The 18,201-nt window shown below is 45.9% G+C and overlaps 1 protein-coding gene across 1 annotated transcript in view; it reads right to left on the bottom strand.

The window, feature by feature from the left end:
* LOC143293069 (uncharacterized) overlaps positions 1-18,123 on the bottom strand; it is a 68,913-nt gene extending 50,790 nt beyond the window's left edge. Inside the window, exons 1-7 of the mRNA XM_076603950.1 lie at positions 17,985-18,123; positions 16,284-16,308; positions 12,730-12,780; positions 11,868-11,896; positions 10,638-10,666; positions 9,332-9,434; positions 4,286-4,589 (exon numbers count right to left, since the gene is read on the bottom strand). Of these exons, the coding sequence (XP_076460065.1) occupies positions 4,286-4,589; positions 9,332-9,434; positions 10,638-10,666; positions 11,868-11,896; positions 12,730-12,780; positions 16,284-16,308; positions 17,985-17,993 (550 nt within the window). The 5' untranslated portion in view covers positions 17,994-18,123. The remainder of the gene's footprint in view (positions 1-4,285; positions 4,590-9,331; positions 9,435-10,637; positions 10,667-11,867; positions 11,897-12,729; positions 12,781-16,283; positions 16,309-17,984) is intronic.
* Between the last annotated feature and the right edge of the window lie 78 nt (positions 18,124-18,201).

Below are 18,201 nucleotides of genomic sequence, written 5' to 3'. Positions count from 1 at the left end.
AACACATCACGACATAATACACAATGCAGTGCAACACACTCACGACATAATACACAATGCAGTGCAACACACCACATCACGACATAATACACAATGCAGTGCAACACACCACATCACGACATAATACACAATGCAGTGCAACACACCACATCACGACATAATACACAATGCAGTGCAACACACCACATCACGACATAATACACAATGCAGTGCAACACACCACATCACGACATAATACACAATGCAGTGCAACACACCACATCACGACATAATACACAATGCAGTGCAACACACCACATCACGACATAATACACAATGCAGTGCAACACACCACATCACGACATAATACACAATGCAGTGCAACACACCACATCACGACATAATACACAATGCAGTGCAACACACCACATCACGACATAATACACAATGCAGTGCAACACACCACATCACGACATAATACACAATGCAGTGCAACACACCACATCACGACATAATACACAATGCAGTGCAACACACACATCACGACATAATACACAATGCAGTGCAACACACCACATCACGACATAATACACAATGCAGTGCAACACACACATCACGACATAATACACAATGCAGTGCAACACACCACATCACGACATAATACACAATGCAGTGCAACACACCACATCACGACATAATACACAATGCAGTGCAACACACACATCACGACATAATACACAATGCAGTGCAACACAACACATCACGACATAATACACAATGCAGTGCAACACATCACATCACATCATAATACACAATGCAGTGCAACACACCACATCACGACATAATACACAATGCAGTGCAACACACCACATCACGACATAATACACAATGCAGTGCAACACACCACATCACGACATAATACACAATGCAGTGCAACACAACACATCACGACATAATACACAATGCAGTGCAACACAACACATCACGACATAATACACAATGCAGTGCAACACAACACATCACGACATAATACACAATGCAGTGCAACACACCACATCACGACATAATACACAATGCAGTGCAACACACACATCACGACATAATACACAATGCAGTGCAACACACCACATCACGACATAATACACAATGCAGTGCAACACACCACATCACGACATAATACACAATGCAGTGCAATCACGACAAATACCATGCAGTGCAACACACATCACGACATAATACACAATGCAGTGCAACACACCACATCACGACATAATACACAATGCAGTGCAACACAACACATCACGACATAATACACAATGCAGTGCAACACACCACATCACGACATAATACACAATGCAGTGCAACACATCACGACATAATACACAATGCAGTGCAACACACCACATCACGACATAATACACAATGCAGTGCAACACACATCATGACATAATACACAATGCAGTGCAACACACATCACGACATAATACACAATGCAGTGCAACACACCACATCACGACATAATACACAATGCAGTGCAACACACCACATCACGACATAATACACAATGCAGTGCAACACACATCACGACATAATACACAATGCAGTGCAACACACCACATCACGACATAATACACAATGCAGTGCAACACACCACATCACGACATAATACACAATGCAGTGCAACACACCACATCACGACATAATACACAATGCAGTGCAACACAACACATCACGACATAATACACAATGCAGTGCAACACCACATCACGACATATACACAAGCATCACGACATAATACACAATGCAGTGCAACACATCACGACATAATACACAATGCAGTGCAACACATCACGACATAATACACAATGCAGTGCAACACATCACGACATAATACAACAGCTGGCCCTCTCTGTTGGACTGACCACAATGTAGGTTCTGACTGGCCCAACCAAGGTCTGTCCACATCACAATACACTACACTACAGTACAATGCAATGCAATACATTACAATGCAATACAGTGCAGTACAATAGAATGCAATACAACAGCTTGTCCTCTCTACTGGATTAACCTGAAAGCAGGTTCTCACTGGCTCAGCCCAGGTCTATGGATATTGCACTTTACATGGACACTATGACTTGTAGAACTTCAGTCTTTTTTAACGGCTATTCTTTCATGTTTCTACTTCATCCTACGGGCTTACTTGATTCATTTTGAGTACTGGATTTTAAAGCATTAGAGTTTTCTTCTGTTTATCTTACAGTGCTATATAAATATAAGTTATTGTTATCATTGACATTCAGCACACACACTTCAATGATTAAGTTCCCTGCAGACACACACGTCCAATACAAACACTCACATGCATGCATACATGTACACCTATGTCCTTGTACAATCCAAAGCGCCAAGCAGCCAGTAAGACACAGCACCCACAACACCCACAACACCCAACCCAAAGCACCAAGCAGCCAGTAAGACACAGCACCCACAACACCCACAACACCCAACCCAAAGCACCATGCAGCCAGTAAGACACAGCACCCACAACACCCAACCCAAAGCACAGCCAGTAAGACACAGCACCCACAACACCCAACCCAAAGCACCAAGCAGCCAGTAAGACACAGCACCCACAACACCCACAACACCCAATCCAAAGCACCATGCAGCCAGTAAGACACAGCACCCACAACACCCACAACACCCAATCCAAAGCACCAAGCAGCCAGTAAGACACAGCACCCACAACACCCACAACACCCAACCCAAAGCACAGCCAGTAAGACACAGCACCCACAACACCCAACCCAAAGCACCAAGCAGCCAGTAAGACACAGCACCCACAACACCCAACCCAAAGCACAGCCAGTAAGACACAGCACCCACAACACCCACAACACCCAATCCAAAGCACCATGCAGCCAGTAAGACACAGCACCCACAGCACCCAACCCAAAGCACCATGCAGCCAGTAAGACACAGCACACACAGCACCCAACCCAAAGCACCAAGCAGCCAGTAAGACACAGCACCCACAACACCCAATCCTAAGCACCAATCAGCCAGTAAGACACAGCACCCACAACACCCAATCCAAAGCACCAAGCAGCCAGTAAGACACAGCACCCACAACACCCAACCCAAAGCACCAATCAGCCAGTAAGACACAGCACCCACAACACCCAATCCAAAGCACCAAGCAGCCAGTAAGACACAGCACCCACAACACCCAACCCAAAGCACCAATCAGCCAGTAAGACACAACACCCACAACACCCAATCCTAAGCACCACGCAGCCAGTAAGACACAGCACCCACAACACCCAATCCTAAGCACCACGCAGCCAGTAAGACACAGCACCCACAACACCACCCAAAGCACCAAGCAGCCAGTAAGACACAGCACCCACAACACCCAACCCAAAGCACAGCCAGTAAGACACAGCACCCACAACACCCAACCCAAAGCACAGCCAGTAAGACACAACACCCACAACACCCAACCCAAAGCGCCAAGCAGCCAGTAAGACACAGCACCCACAGCACCCAACCCAAAGCGCCACGCAGCCAGTAAGACAGCACCCACAGCACCCAACCCAAAGCACCAGCAGCCAGTAAGACACAGCACCCACAACACCCAACCCAAAGCACAGCCAGTAAGACACAGCACCCACAACACCCAACCCAAAGCACAGCCAGTAAGACACAGCACCCACAACACCCAACCCAAAGCACAGCCAGTAAGACACAGCACCCACAACACCCAACCCAAAGCACCAAGCAGCCAGTAAGACACAGCACCCACAACACCCAACCCAAAGCGCCAAGCAGCCAGTAAGACACAGCACCCACAACACCCAACCCAAAGCACAGCCAGTAAGACACAGCACCCACAACACCCAACCCAAAGCACCAATCAGCCAGTAAGACACAGCACCCACAACACCCAACCCAAAGCACAGCCAGTAAGACACAGCACCCACAACACCCAACCCAAAGCACCAAGCAGCCAGTAAGACACAGCACCCACAACACCCAACCCAAAGCACCAAGCAGCCAGTGAGATACAGCACCCAACCCAAAGCACCAATCAGCCAGTAAGACACAGCACCCACAACACCCAACCCAAAGCACAGCCAGTAAGACACAGCACCCACAACACCCAACCCAAAGCACCAATCAGCCAGTAAGACACAGCACCCACAACACCCAACCCAAAGCACAGCCAGTAAGACACAGCACCCACAACACCCAACCCAAAGCACCAATCAGCCAGTAAGACACAGCACCCACAAGATCCCACCTGTCATTTTGCCGGGGGCGGTGCCTGGAGGCTGCATGTTGACAGTGGTGGAGGGCGTGACGGACGACGTGGAGGGCTTGACGGGTTTCCTCTTCAGACTGCCGCGTGCGCTGCCCGGTGGGCTGGTGGGTGTGTCACTGCGGGTAGGGGAGGCAACTCTCTCCGCTCCCCCGGACCTGGGCGTGGCGTTGTTGGAGCGAGGGGTGGAGGGGCCTCGGCGGGGCGTGCTGGGTTTGCTGCCCTTGACGCTGCTCTTCTTCTTGAGGCTGTCCCCGAACAGGTCCGCGTCCATGTCGTCCAGTCCCTGCAAGGAATAGGAGGTAGGTGGTGGGGGCAGGGGGTGTCAGTGTAGAACAGTCAGCCCTGTACCACTCTGACCATCACAACAGAAACAAGGTGGTGGGGGCAGGGGGTGTCAGTGTAGGACAGTCAGCCCTGTACCACTCTGACCATCACAACAGAAACAAGGTGGTGGGGGCAGGGGGTGTCAGTGTAGAACAGTCAGCCCTGTACCACCCTGACCATCACAACAGTACAGAAACAAGGTGGTGGGGGCAGGGGGTGTCAGTGTAGAACAGTCAGCCCTGTACCACTCTGACCATCACAACAGAAACAAGGTGGTGGGGGCAGGGGGTGTCAGTGTAGGACAGTCAGCCCTGTACCACACTGACCATCACAACAGTACAGAAACAAGGTGGTGGGGGCAGGGGGTGTCAGTGTAGAACAGTCAGCCCTGTACCACTCTGACCATCACAACAGTACAGAAACAAGGTGGTGGGGGCAGGGGGTGTCAGTGTAGAACAGTCAGCCCTGTACCACTCTGACCATCACAACAGTACAGAAACAAGGTGGTGGGGGCAGGGGGTGTCAGTGTAGGACAGTCAGCCCTGTACCACTCTGACCATCACAACAGAAACAAGGTGGTGGGGGCAGGGGGTGTCAGTGTAGGACAGTCAGCCCTGTACCACTCTGACCATCACAACAGTACAGAAACAAGGTGGTGGGGGCAGGGGGTGTCAGTGCAGGACAGTCAGCCCTGTACCACACTGACCATCACAACAGAAACAAGGTGGTGGGGGCAGGGGGTGTCAGTGTAGAACAGTCAGCCCTGTACCACTCTGACCATCACAACAGTACAGAAACAAGGTGGTGGGGGCAGGGGGTGTCAGTGTAGGACAGTCAGCCCTGTACCTCTCTGACCATCACAGTACAGAAACAAGGTGGTGGGGGCAGGGGGTGTCAGTGTAGAACAGTCAGCCCTGTACCACTCTGACCATCACAACAGAAACAAGGTGGTGGGGGCAGGGGGTGTCAGTGTAGGACAGTCAGCCCTGTACCACTCTGACCATCACAACAGAAACAAGGTGGTGGGGGCAGGGGGTGTCAGTGTAGGACAGTCAGCCCTGTACCACACTGACCATCACAACAGTACAGAAACAAGGTGGTGGGGGCAGGGGGTGTCAGTGTAGGACAGTCAGCCCTGTACCACTCTGACCATCACAACAGAAACAAGGTGGTGGGGGCAGGGGGTGTCAGTGTAGGACAGTCAGCCCTGTACCACTCTGACCATCACAACAGTACAGAAACAAGGTGGTGGGGGCAGGGGGTGTCAGTGTAGGACAGTCAGCCCTGTACCACCCTGACCATCACAACAGAAACAAGGTGGTGGGGGCAGGGGGTGTCAGTGTAGGACAGTCAGCCCTGTACCACTCTGACCATCACAACAGAAACAAGGTGGTGGGGGCAGGGGGTGTCAGTGTAGGACAGTCAGCCCTGTACCACCCTGACCATCACAACAGTACAGAAACAAGGTGGTGGGGGCAGGGGGTGTCAGTGTAGGACAGTCAGCCCTGTACCACTCTGACCATCACAACAGTACAGAAACAAGGTGGTGGGGGCAGGGGGTGTCAGTGCAGGACAGTCAGCCCTGTACCACTCTGACCATCACAACAGAAACAAGGTGGTGGGGGCAGGGGGTGTCAGTGTAGGACAGTCAGCCCTGTACCACCCTGACCATCACAACAGAAACAAGGTGGTGGGGGCAGGGGGTGTCAGTGTAGGACAGTCAGCCCTGTACCACTCTGACCATCACAACAGTACAGAAACAAGGTGGTGGGGGCAGGGGGTGTCAGTGTAGGACAGTCAGCCCTGTACCACTGACCATCACAACAGTACAGAAACAAGGTGGTGGGGGCAGGGGGTGTCAGTGTAGGACAGTCAGCCCTGTACCACTCTGACCATCACAACAGAAACAAGGTGGTGGGGGCAGGGGGTGTCAGTGTAGGACAGTCAGCCCTGTACCACACTGACCATCACAACAGTACAGAAACAAGGTGGTGGGGGCAGGGGGTGTCAGTGTAGAACAGTCAGCCCTGTACCACTCTGACCATCACAACAGAAACAAGGTGGTGGGGGCAGGGGGTGTCAGTGTAGGACAGTCAGCCCTGTACCACACTGACCATCACAACAGTACAGAAACAAGGTGGTGGGGGCAGGGGGTGTCAGTGCAGGACAGTCAGCCCTGTACCACTTTGACCATCACAACAGAAACAAGGTGGTGGGGGCAGGGGGTGTCAGTGTAGGACAGTCAGCCCTGTACCACACTGACCATCACAACAGTACAGAAACAAGGTGGTGGGGGCAGGGGGTGTCAGTGTAGGACAGTCAGCCCTGTACCACCCTGACCATCACAACAGAAACAAGGTGGTGGGGGCAGGGGGTGTCAGTGTAGAACAGTCAGCCCTGTACCACACTGACCATCACAACAGTACAGAAACAAGGTGGTGGGGGCAGGGGGTGTCAGTGTAGAACAGTCAGCCCTGTACCACTCTGACCATCACAACAGTACAGAAACAAGGTGGTGGGGGCAGGGGGTGTCAGTGTAGGACAGTCAGCCCTGTACCACTCTGACCATCACAACAGAAACAAGGTGGTGGGGGCAGGGGGTGTCAGTGTAGAACAGTCAGCCCTGTACCACTCTGACCATCACAACAGAAACAAGGTGGTGGGGGCAGGGGGTGTCAGTGTAGAACAGTCAGCCCTGTACCACCCTGACCATCACAACAGTACAGAAACAAGGTGGTGGGGGCAGGGGGTGTCAGTGTAGAACAGTCAGCCCTGTACCACCCTGACCATCACAACAGAAACAAGGTGGTGGGGGCAGGGGGTGTCAGTGCAGGACAGTCAGCCCTGTACCACTCTGACCATCACAACAGAAACAAGGTGGTGGGGGCAGGGGGTGTCAGTGTAGAACAGTCAGCCCTGTACCACCCTGACCATCACAACAGAAACAAGGTGGTGGGGGCAGGGGGTGTCAGTGTAGGACAGTCAGCCCTGTACCACACTGACCATCACAACAGAAACAAGGTGGTGGGGGCAGGGGGTGTCAGTGCAGGACAGTCAGCCCTGTACCACTCTGACCATCACAACAGAAACAAGGTGGTGGGGGCAGGGGGTGTCAGTGTAGGACAGTCAGCCCTGTACCACCCTGACCATCACAACAGAAACAAGGTGGTGGGGGCAGGGGGTGTCAGTGTAGGACAGTCAGCCCTGTACCACTCTGACCATCACAACAGAAACAAGGTGGTGGGGGCAGGGGGTGTCAGTGTAGGACAGTCAGCCCTGTACCACTCTGACCATCACAACAGTACAGAAACAAGGTGGTGGGGGCAGGGGGTGTCAGTGTAGAACAGTCAGCCCTGTCTCACTATGACCATCACAACAGAAACAAGGTGGTGGGGGCAGGGGGTGTCAGTGTAGGACAGTCAGCCCTGTCTCACTATGACCATCACAACAGTACAGAAACAAGGTGGTGGGGGCAGGGGGTGTCAGTGTAGGACAGTCAGCCCTGTACCACCCTGACCATCACAACAGAAACAAGGTGGTGGGGGCAGGGGGTGTCAGTGTAGGACAGTCAGCCCTGTACCACTCTGACCATCACAACAGAAACAAGGTGGTGGGGGCAGGGGGTGTCAGTGTAGGACAGTCAGCCCTGTACCACTCTGACCATCACAACAGAAACAAGGTGGTGGGGGCAGGGGGTGTCAGTGTAGGACAGTCAGCCCTGTACCACACTGACCATCACAACAGAAACAAGGTGGTGGGGGCAGGGGGTGTCAGTGTAGGACAGTCAGCCCTGTACCACTCTGACCATCACAACAGTACAGAAACAAGGTGGTGGGGGCAGGGGGTGTCAGTGTAGGACAGTCAGCCCTGTACCACCCTGACCATCACAACAGAAACAAGGTGGTGGGGGCAGGGGGTGTCAGTGTAGGACAGTCAGCCCTGTCTCACTATGACCATCACAACAGTACAGAAACAAGGTGGTGGGGGCAGATCTCACTTTGCTGTTGGCCAAACTGTAAGCTTATGTCAGTCTGTGATATAAGCCGAGCAAGCCGGCCTCTTTTGTAATAAAAGTTTATTTAACCAGCCACTGTGGCAAAGTGGTCAGCGTCATGGACTGACGACTGGGAGAACACAGTTTCAAGCCCTGTCAGAGACAGATTTTAATCAGCCTGTAGCCAGCTCCTACCCAAAGCTGTGTGTTATGGACTCCAACAGGAAGACTAGAACAATACAGTTAAGTGTCATCCCTTAAAAAGAGTGCTTGGTGAGTGTTTGTCAAATTTCTGATCCAAATTTACAGTGCAGGCTGCTTTCCGAGATTATGACAAAATTGGAAACTTACATTTTCACAGCAGTACAGACCCAAACTTTACACCGTTTTCACATGTCAGTATATCTGTCTGTCTTTACAACACAGCAGAAGTTATGACAAACATTCTCACAGCGATAACCTTTACCATTTTTTCCACAGGTCAGTACATCTGTCTGTCTTTACAACACAGCAGAAATTAAGACAAACATTCTCACAGCGATAACCTTTACCATTTTTTTCCACAGGTCAGTACATCTGTCTGTCTTTACAACACAGCAGAAATTAAGACAAACATTCTCACAGCGATAACCTTTACCATTTTTTCCACAGGTCAGTACATCTGTCTGTCTTTACAACACAGCAGAAATGAGGACCAAAACACTCACGGCGATAGACTTGGCCATTTTGCCCACGTCAGCATCGGAAACGTCAGACTCCACATCATTCTCTGCCATGGCTGCCAGATTGCTGTAGAAGTCATCCTTGCCACTGGACCGGCAGAGAGAAGGTACACAACTCTATGCATACACATGGTACACAACTCAGTGCATACATATGGTACACAACTCTATGCATACATATGGTACACAACTCTATGCATACATATGGTACACAACTCTATGCACACATAAGGTACACAACTCTATGCATACATAAGGTACACAACTCTATGCATACATATGGTACACAACTCTATGCATACATAAGGTACACAACTCTATGCATACATATGGTACACAACTCTATGCATACATAAGGTACACAACTCTATGCATACATATGCTGTCTTTTGCTTCTGTTGGCTCTTTTTATTTTCCTTTGTATATCTATTATCATCAATATAACTTCTTTTTTATTCTTCTTTTTTCATAAGATCAGTTTGAACAAACCGTGAGCTGTTTGACACTGAAAGCAAAGCTGCTATTCCAGTTTTCATTTTTCTGCCTCCCCCTTTTGCTTTTAATCTCTTGGAACCATACACATCACGTCATCATGTCATTTCTGGAGAAAACAGTTTTGAAAACCTCACCTTGGGCCGTGTTTGTGGAGTTTCACTTTATCTTTTTGACATAGCATGATCACTTACTAAAAAACACAAACCATACACACACTCTCTCTCTCTCTGAGAATGCATACCAACAATTGTTTTCTGTCAATTTCTGGCTTAAATGAGACACCTGTTTTTCATCTTCCACCTGTGCATCTTGGAACAGGTAACTTGGCATAGAATGAGCTAAAAGGCAACATCGAATGACTAAACTGATGCCTCCAGATATCTGTCTGTCTTTCTGCCTGCCTGTCTACAGAAGAGCTCTTCTTTTTTTTTTCTTTTTTTTTCTGCCCCATCATCTGCACCGTTTGTGGCATTACTCCCACGCCCCTCATTTAGATTCCCCCATACACAGCCACACCCGGGTTCGTCCGTCGCAGTTCCAGCGTCGGCAGTCCACAGGGAACCATCGATGTTAGGTCGCCAGGAGGCCACACACCTGAGGAGACCCTGCACTGCTGCTGAGTCACTTCGGTGGTGTTCAGTGGTGCCTGTTCTGTTTTAACGTACTTAGGACACCACCTACTAAACCCCCTACTAACGACAATAATGGCTTCTTCTTTATCACTATCATTATCATTATCAAGTTTGTGAAGCACAGACATTATTATCATTATCAAGTTTGTGAAGCACAGACTCACCCAGTCTTTCCTGCAGCTCTGCCCCTCCCCTGTAAACACAACAACATCCATCAGCTGGCCTTTGCTGGTTCCGTTCTGCTCAACACTGCACTGTCATCTATGGATGTTGTGCTCATTTAAAGCAATCTACTGATGAGGAGAAGAAAAAAAAAGATGGAAAAAATCAAAGGATAGGGTGAGAGAGAGAGAGAGAGAGAGAGAGAGAGAGAGAGAGAGAGAGAGAGAGAGACAGCAAGGGAGAGAGAGAGAGAGAGAAAGAGTGAATGAGTGAGAGAGAAAAGAGTAAAGAAGAAAGGATGAAATGAGAGAGAGAGAGAGACAGAAAGACAGAGAGAGAGAAAGAGACAGAGAGAGACACATACAGACAGACAGACAGAAACAGAGAGAGACAGAGAGATGGACAGAAAGAGACAGAGAGAGTAGGAGGGGAGAGAGATGGGGGAAAGAGAAAGACAGACAGACAGACAGAAACAGACGGAGAACAGAGGGAGAGAGAAGTGGGGCTGAGGAAAAGGAAAATGGGGGGAGGGAGTGTGGGGGTGGGTGTGGGGGCAGTGGGGGGGGGGGGGGGGGAGCTAACTGGACAAACAATAAGACAGAATACAAAGGTGTTCATTTTATCACTGCTCCATCCAACACACTCACTGTTTCTGTGGCATTACCTCTCAGTCCCCAAGCAAAGAGATTTCATATTAGTAACACTACCATCCTTTTACACCCTCCCCCCCAACCCCCCCCCCCCCCCACCCCGAAACGTTTTGTGAGCCATTACATCCCTTTCTTCTTCATTTGTGGGCTGCAACTCCCTGTTTGTTCAGCACAGCTTTTATGTGCACGACGCTTTTTACCCCACCATGTAGGCAGCCATACTCTGTTTTCAGGTCTGTGCTGAGAGTGTTCCTATTTTCATACCCCGCCGAACAGTGACATGGATTACAGGATCTTTAACAAGCACATTTCATCTTCTACGTGAATGCATACACGAAGGGGGTTCAGGCACAAACAGGTCTGCACTTGTGTTGACCTGGCTTAAAAACCTCTGCCCTTCAGCCCATTGCTATCCATCTCCTCAATATTGTAAAGTGCCTGGCTCAACCCAGAAAATACAGCAACACTGAACCAGAATGCTGGAATCAACTCAATGCAGACATAACATATCTGTTCAAAAAATAAAAAAGGAAGAAAGAAAAAAGAGAACGAACAAAGGAAAGAAAAAGAAAAAAAACTCACCTGGGCTGGTTTCTTTTTTGGAGTGTCATCTGCACAACACCAGGAATAACTCTATTAAGTGTAACTTCAATGTCATGCTGAAAACAGCCCACACAAAACACCCATTTCAACATTTTTAACAGTGTAACTTCAATGTCATGCTGAAAACAGCCCACACAAAACACCCATTTCAACATTTGGAGTGTCATCTGTACAACACCAGCAGTAACTCTATTAACAGTGTTACTTCAATGTCATGCTGAAAACAGCCCACACAAAACACCCATTTCAACATTTGGAGTGTCATCTGTACAACACCAACAGTAACTCTGTTAACAGTGTTACTATAATGTCACGCTGAAAACAGCCAACACAAAACACCCATTTCAACATTTGGAGTGTCATCTGTACAACACCAACAGTAACTCTGTTAACAGTGTTACTATAATGTCACGCTGAAAACAGCCAACACAAAACACCCATTTAAGCATCAATACTTGTTATGTTTCTTATCAGACAATCTGTTTAAAAACAGCAAGAGGACAAGTGAAAAGGAATCCAACAACCAAACAAGTGTATAAAAAGTACATGTCTGTTAATGTTAATGATTCGCATACATTGATTTTCTGGCTGTTTTGTTTAAACTCCCCCACCCCCACCCCCCTGTCTTAGTTATATTTCTATAACATGAAGGTATACACATATAATCTACAACTTTAACAAACACTGTAGTTACAAAGTAATCTTAGGCATGCATTGCATAGAGAGAGAGAAAGAGGCTGACTAAACAGTTTGTAAATAAAACACAAATAATGTAAATGTGAAGATAACAATATCACTGACAACTGAAAAACACACACACAGACACACAACACACACATACCTGGGTCAAGTAGATCTCCCAGCAGGTCATCCAGAGAATCCTCTTCTTTTTCTGGAGTTATTTGAAGAAAACAAGTGAGAGAGAGTGAGTGAGTGAGTGAGAGACAGAATCATTACAAATAATATATACATTTTATCATAAATCTTCAATATATAGGGATTTACAAGTGTGATATATGATTATATGTGATATGTGTGTGTGTGTGTGTGTGTGTGTGTGTGTGTGTGTGTGTGTGTGTGTGTGTGTGTGTGTGTGTGACCTAATCAAGTTGTTCTTTTTTTGGGGGGGTGGGGGTGGGGGGTATGTGTGCTGGTGTGACAGATCAAAGGGAGAGAATCACCAGAAAGCAGTGATTGATAAGAATGCACTGATTGTTTCCCTTGATAGCAAGTCTTTCTCCTTCAACAGCACTGTTGACTGGGGTGAGTTGTTACAAAAAAAAAAAAAAAAAAGAAAGAAAAAAAAGTGCAGAATTACAGTTGTGCATCCCATAGTCTTTGAAGGTGGAACAACTGGCCAGTCTTTCACTGTTCACAGCAACTTAGGGTGAATTTTATTTATTTATTTATTTTTTTAAACAGGAGTGACTACATTTAGCCTTCACAGAAAACAATGTATAAGTTGAGCCCATGTTCCATGAACAGGGTAACCAGTAAGTTTTTTTTTCTTCTTTCAGTTATTCTACAGAAAGGCTTTTGGAATTATTCTGAAAGAATGTCAACATTAGCACTCAAAGATTTTGACATGACATAACAACACTACAAAGAACATCAATAAACAGGACTTCACTGACAATATCAGTATTTCCTTCCCTGAACTCTTTCCTACTGAAGATGGACAAGGTCTGAAATAGGTTAATAAGATTGTAATATATACTCTACATTTCTTCCCCTGAACTCTTTCCTATTAAAGATGGACAAGGTCTGAAATAGGTTAATAAGATTGTAAAATATACTCTACATTTCTTCCCCTGAACTCTTTCCTACTGAAGACGGACAAGGTCTGAAATAGGTTAATAAGATTGTAATATATACTCTACATTTCTTCCCCTGAACTCTTTCCTATTGAAGATGGACCAGGTCTGAAATAGGTTAATAAGATTGTAATATATACTCTACATTTCTTCCCCTGAACTCTTTCCTATTGAAGATGGACCAGGTCTGAAATAGGTTAATAAGATTGTAATATATACTCTACATTTCTTCTCCTGAACTCTTTCCTATTGAAGACGGACCAGGTCTGAAATAGGTTAATAAGATTGTAATATATACTCTACATTTCTTCCCCTGAACTCTTTCCTATTGAAGATGGACAAGGTCTGAAATAGGTTAATAAGACTGTAATATATACTCTACATTTCTTCTCGTCCAATCTTTTTTGGCCCTCTTTATGTCATTCCAGAGGCGAAGAAATGTACAGTATATATCACAATCTTATAAATCAATTTACAACTTTTTCTGTCTTAGAAATAAAATAGAACAGAAAAAGTACAGGGAAAGAAATGTGGATATTGCCACTTCAGCAAACATGACAATACAAAACACCAACACCACTTCACCCAACATGACAATACAAAACACCAACACCACTTCACCCAACATGACAATACAAAACACCAACACCACTTCACCCAACTTGACAATACAAAACACCACTTCACCCAACATGACAATACAAAACACCAACACCACTTCACCCAACATGACAATACAAAACACCAACACCACTTCACCCAACATGACAATACAAAACACCAACACCACTTCACCCAACATGACAATACAAAACACCAACACCACTTCACCCAACATGACAATACAAAACACCAACACCACTTCACCCAACATGACAATACAAAACACCAACACCACTTCACCCAACTTGACAATACAAAACACCACTTCACCCAACATGACAATACAAAACACCAACACCACTTCACCCAACATGACAATACAAAACACCAACACCACTTCACCCAACATGACAATACAAAACACCAACACCACTTCACCCAACTTGACAATACAAAACACCACTTCACCCAACATGACAATACAAAACACCAACACCACTTCACCCAACATGACAATACAAAACACCAACACCACTTCACCCAACATGACAATACAAAACACCAACACCACTTCACCCAACATGACAATACAAAACACCAACATCACTTCACCCAACATGACAATACAAAACACCAACATCACTTCACCCAACATGACAATACAAAACACCAACACCACTTCACCCAACATGACAATACAAAACACCAACATCACTTCACCCAACATGACAATACAAAACACCAACACTTCACCCAACATGACAATACAAAACACCAACACTACTTCACCCAACATGACAATACAAAACACCAACACTTCACCCAACATGACAATACAAAACACCAACACCACTTCAACCAACATGACAATACAAAACACCAATACCACTTCACCCAACATGACAATACAAAACACTAACATCATTTCACCCAACATGACAATATAAAACACCAACACCACTTCACCCAACATGACAATACAAAACACTAACATCACTTCACCCAACATGACAATATAAAACACCAACATCACTTCACCCAACATGACAATACAAAACACCAACATCACTTCACCCAACATGACAATACAAAACACCATCATTTCACCCAACATGACAATACAAAACACCAACACTACTTCACCCAACATGACAATACAAAACACCAACACTTCACCCAACATGACAATACAAAACACCAACACCACTTCAACCAACATGACAATACAAAACACCAATACCACTTCACCCAACATGACAATACAAAACACTAACATCATTTCACCCAACATGACAATATAAAACACCAACACCACTTCACCCAACATGACAATACAAAACACCACTTCACCCAACATGACAATACAAAACACCAACAAGTGACAAACACAATGTACAATAATCTGGCTCAGCCACTGACATCGACAGAGATCAGAACTGCAAGTAATCTAGACGCATATGTATACATTCTGACACAAACAATACCAGAAAAGAGGAGAGGAAGCTCAAGCGCTAGGCATCTTTAATGATTGGCCTGAAGGAACAGTGCCACATGTACTGGATATCAAAGCAATGGGCTCAATACATAGAGTAATGCTCAAACACATGACCTCTTGCATAGCTGATAAGAGTGTCAGCCACTGTATTGATCAATACAATGTAATTTACAATAAAGTTAATCTGCTATTATATATATGATAAATTCACCATGTAAAAACTAAGTGATGATTCACATACTAACATAGTATCATACTCTAAGTGATGATTCACATACTAACATAGTATCATACTCTAAGTGATGATTCACATACTAACATAGTATCATACTCAAAGTGATGATTCACATACTAACATAGTATCATACTCCAAGTGATGATTCACATACTAACACAGTATCATACTCCAAGTGATGATTCACATACTAACATAGTATCATACTCCAAGTGATGATTCACATACTAACATAGCATCATACTCACTACTGGATCTGTTTCTGCCTCCAAACTGAAAAAGAAAGAGAAGATACATGAGAGGTTCCATTCAAACTTGAAACATTGAAGTCTTATATTTATTGTCTGTACACACATAGTTACAACATTCATGTGAAAAAGACTACTCTCTCTCTCTCTCTCTCTCTGAGTTAAAGTTGAACAATTTATTTCAATTAGGCTTTAAAGCATGCTGACTGATCCATGTACACTTCATTACATCTGCTTCAGACTAGAGTTAAAAAAGAAAAAAAAGAGAAAAAACAAACAAAGAATGGCAGCAAATCTGACCTTGTAGCAGTGTCATAAAACTGGCACTGTGATTAACATTTGTATCTAGGCACAGCTGGTTCTTTTATAAAATTGTGAAAACAGTAAGGAAATAATAAAATCACTCGGTTGAGGAACATACACAGATGTATGTCAAGCCCAACATTAAAAGAAGAAGAGGAAGAAGAAGAAGAGAAAAAAACACACACCCTTAAACTGGTTACAGCCATATCTAGAGTGTTTCTTGACAGGCGGGGTGGTTGAAAAGCTGTGACATTCTGTAGGCTATGGAGGATCCACAAGGACCGAGTGATGGAGATGTGTATGAGTAATGTTTGGTTCCAGGAAGAGACTTCAAGAATTTTATCCATTTGTATTGTGGTTCTTCAAATGCCCTCACACACTGGCATTTAAGCAATATGAAATTATTCATTGGGGTTATCTGACGCTGTGTTATTATTATTATTATCATTATTATTATATCAATATTATTATCATTACCACTTTTTTAATGAAGCAATAACAGCTGGGCATCAATGAGAGATTTAATGGAATTCTTCTTCTGAAAAGCAACAACAACAACAACAACACAGCAATCAAACATCGTGACATCAAACATCAGGAGACATGTCGAACAAGCAACTGCCAAGGCCAACAGAATGGTGGGAATCATAAGAAGAACTTTCAGCCATCTCACAGAAAATACCTTCATTCTGCTGTTCAAGAGCCTGGTCAGACCAATCCTAGAATATGGTCACGCTGTCTGGCAGCCACACCAGAAAGGCCTCTGCAGCGAGATAGAGGACGTTCAGAGACGAGCAACCAAGCTACTGGCCAAGCTCAAAGACAAGCCCTACCCAGAGAGACTGAGAACCCTCAAACTGCCCACACTGGAACACAGAAGATTGCGGGGGGACATGATTGAATGCTTCAGATACATTCACAAAATGTACAAGACTGATAGGCCACCCCTGACAAAAGCAGACAACCAGCAGAGACACTCAAACTGAAGAAAACATGCAGTAGACTCAACCTTAGGGCAAACTACTTCTCAAACAGAATCATTTCAACATGGAACAGTCTCCCAGATGAGATAGTCACTGCACAAACAGTCAATGCTTTCAAGAACAGGCTAGACAACCACTGGAGAAACGAACCATCAGTCTTTCACCCGAAATGCCAGGAATAACTGCCCTTAGCCTCCAACCACGCATGCAGTGTGGTAAATACCCAGACCAGCGTACAGGTCTACAAGGACCTACACCGCTGACACAGTAAAGTAAAGTAAAGTAAAGTATTAATCGGGTCACAACGACACCTGTAACCACAGACGCTGTGACTGACTTCGAGGAGAGAATTATCGTAGTTTTCAGCCACTTAACTGGGTAATGCTTTATGCAAGAACAGTCACAGAGCACATACCATGTCCATTCTTTGATGCAGTCGGTGATTTCGCTCTAATCACGAGTACACACGTCACACATTACACTCGAGGCCACAGTCGGTTCATGCCCTGAGATGTTCTCACAGCGCCGCCATCGTTTTCAAACACTCTCGTCTCGCAAGACGAAAGCGAGACGTTGAGCGAGAAGTAAATAAGCTAACACTCTCTTAGCAACAGACGCCATTGACGTTCTGG

This window comes from Babylonia areolata, chromosome 18 (genome assembly GCF_041734735.1).
Source record: "Babylonia areolata isolate BAREFJ2019XMU chromosome 18, ASM4173473v1, whole genome shotgun sequence".
NCBI lineage: Eukaryota > Metazoa > Mollusca > Gastropoda > Neogastropoda > Buccinidae > Babylonia > Babylonia areolata.
The sequence above is the reverse complement of the archived record's forward strand: the minus strand, read 5'-3'. Positions and strand labels throughout refer to the sequence as shown.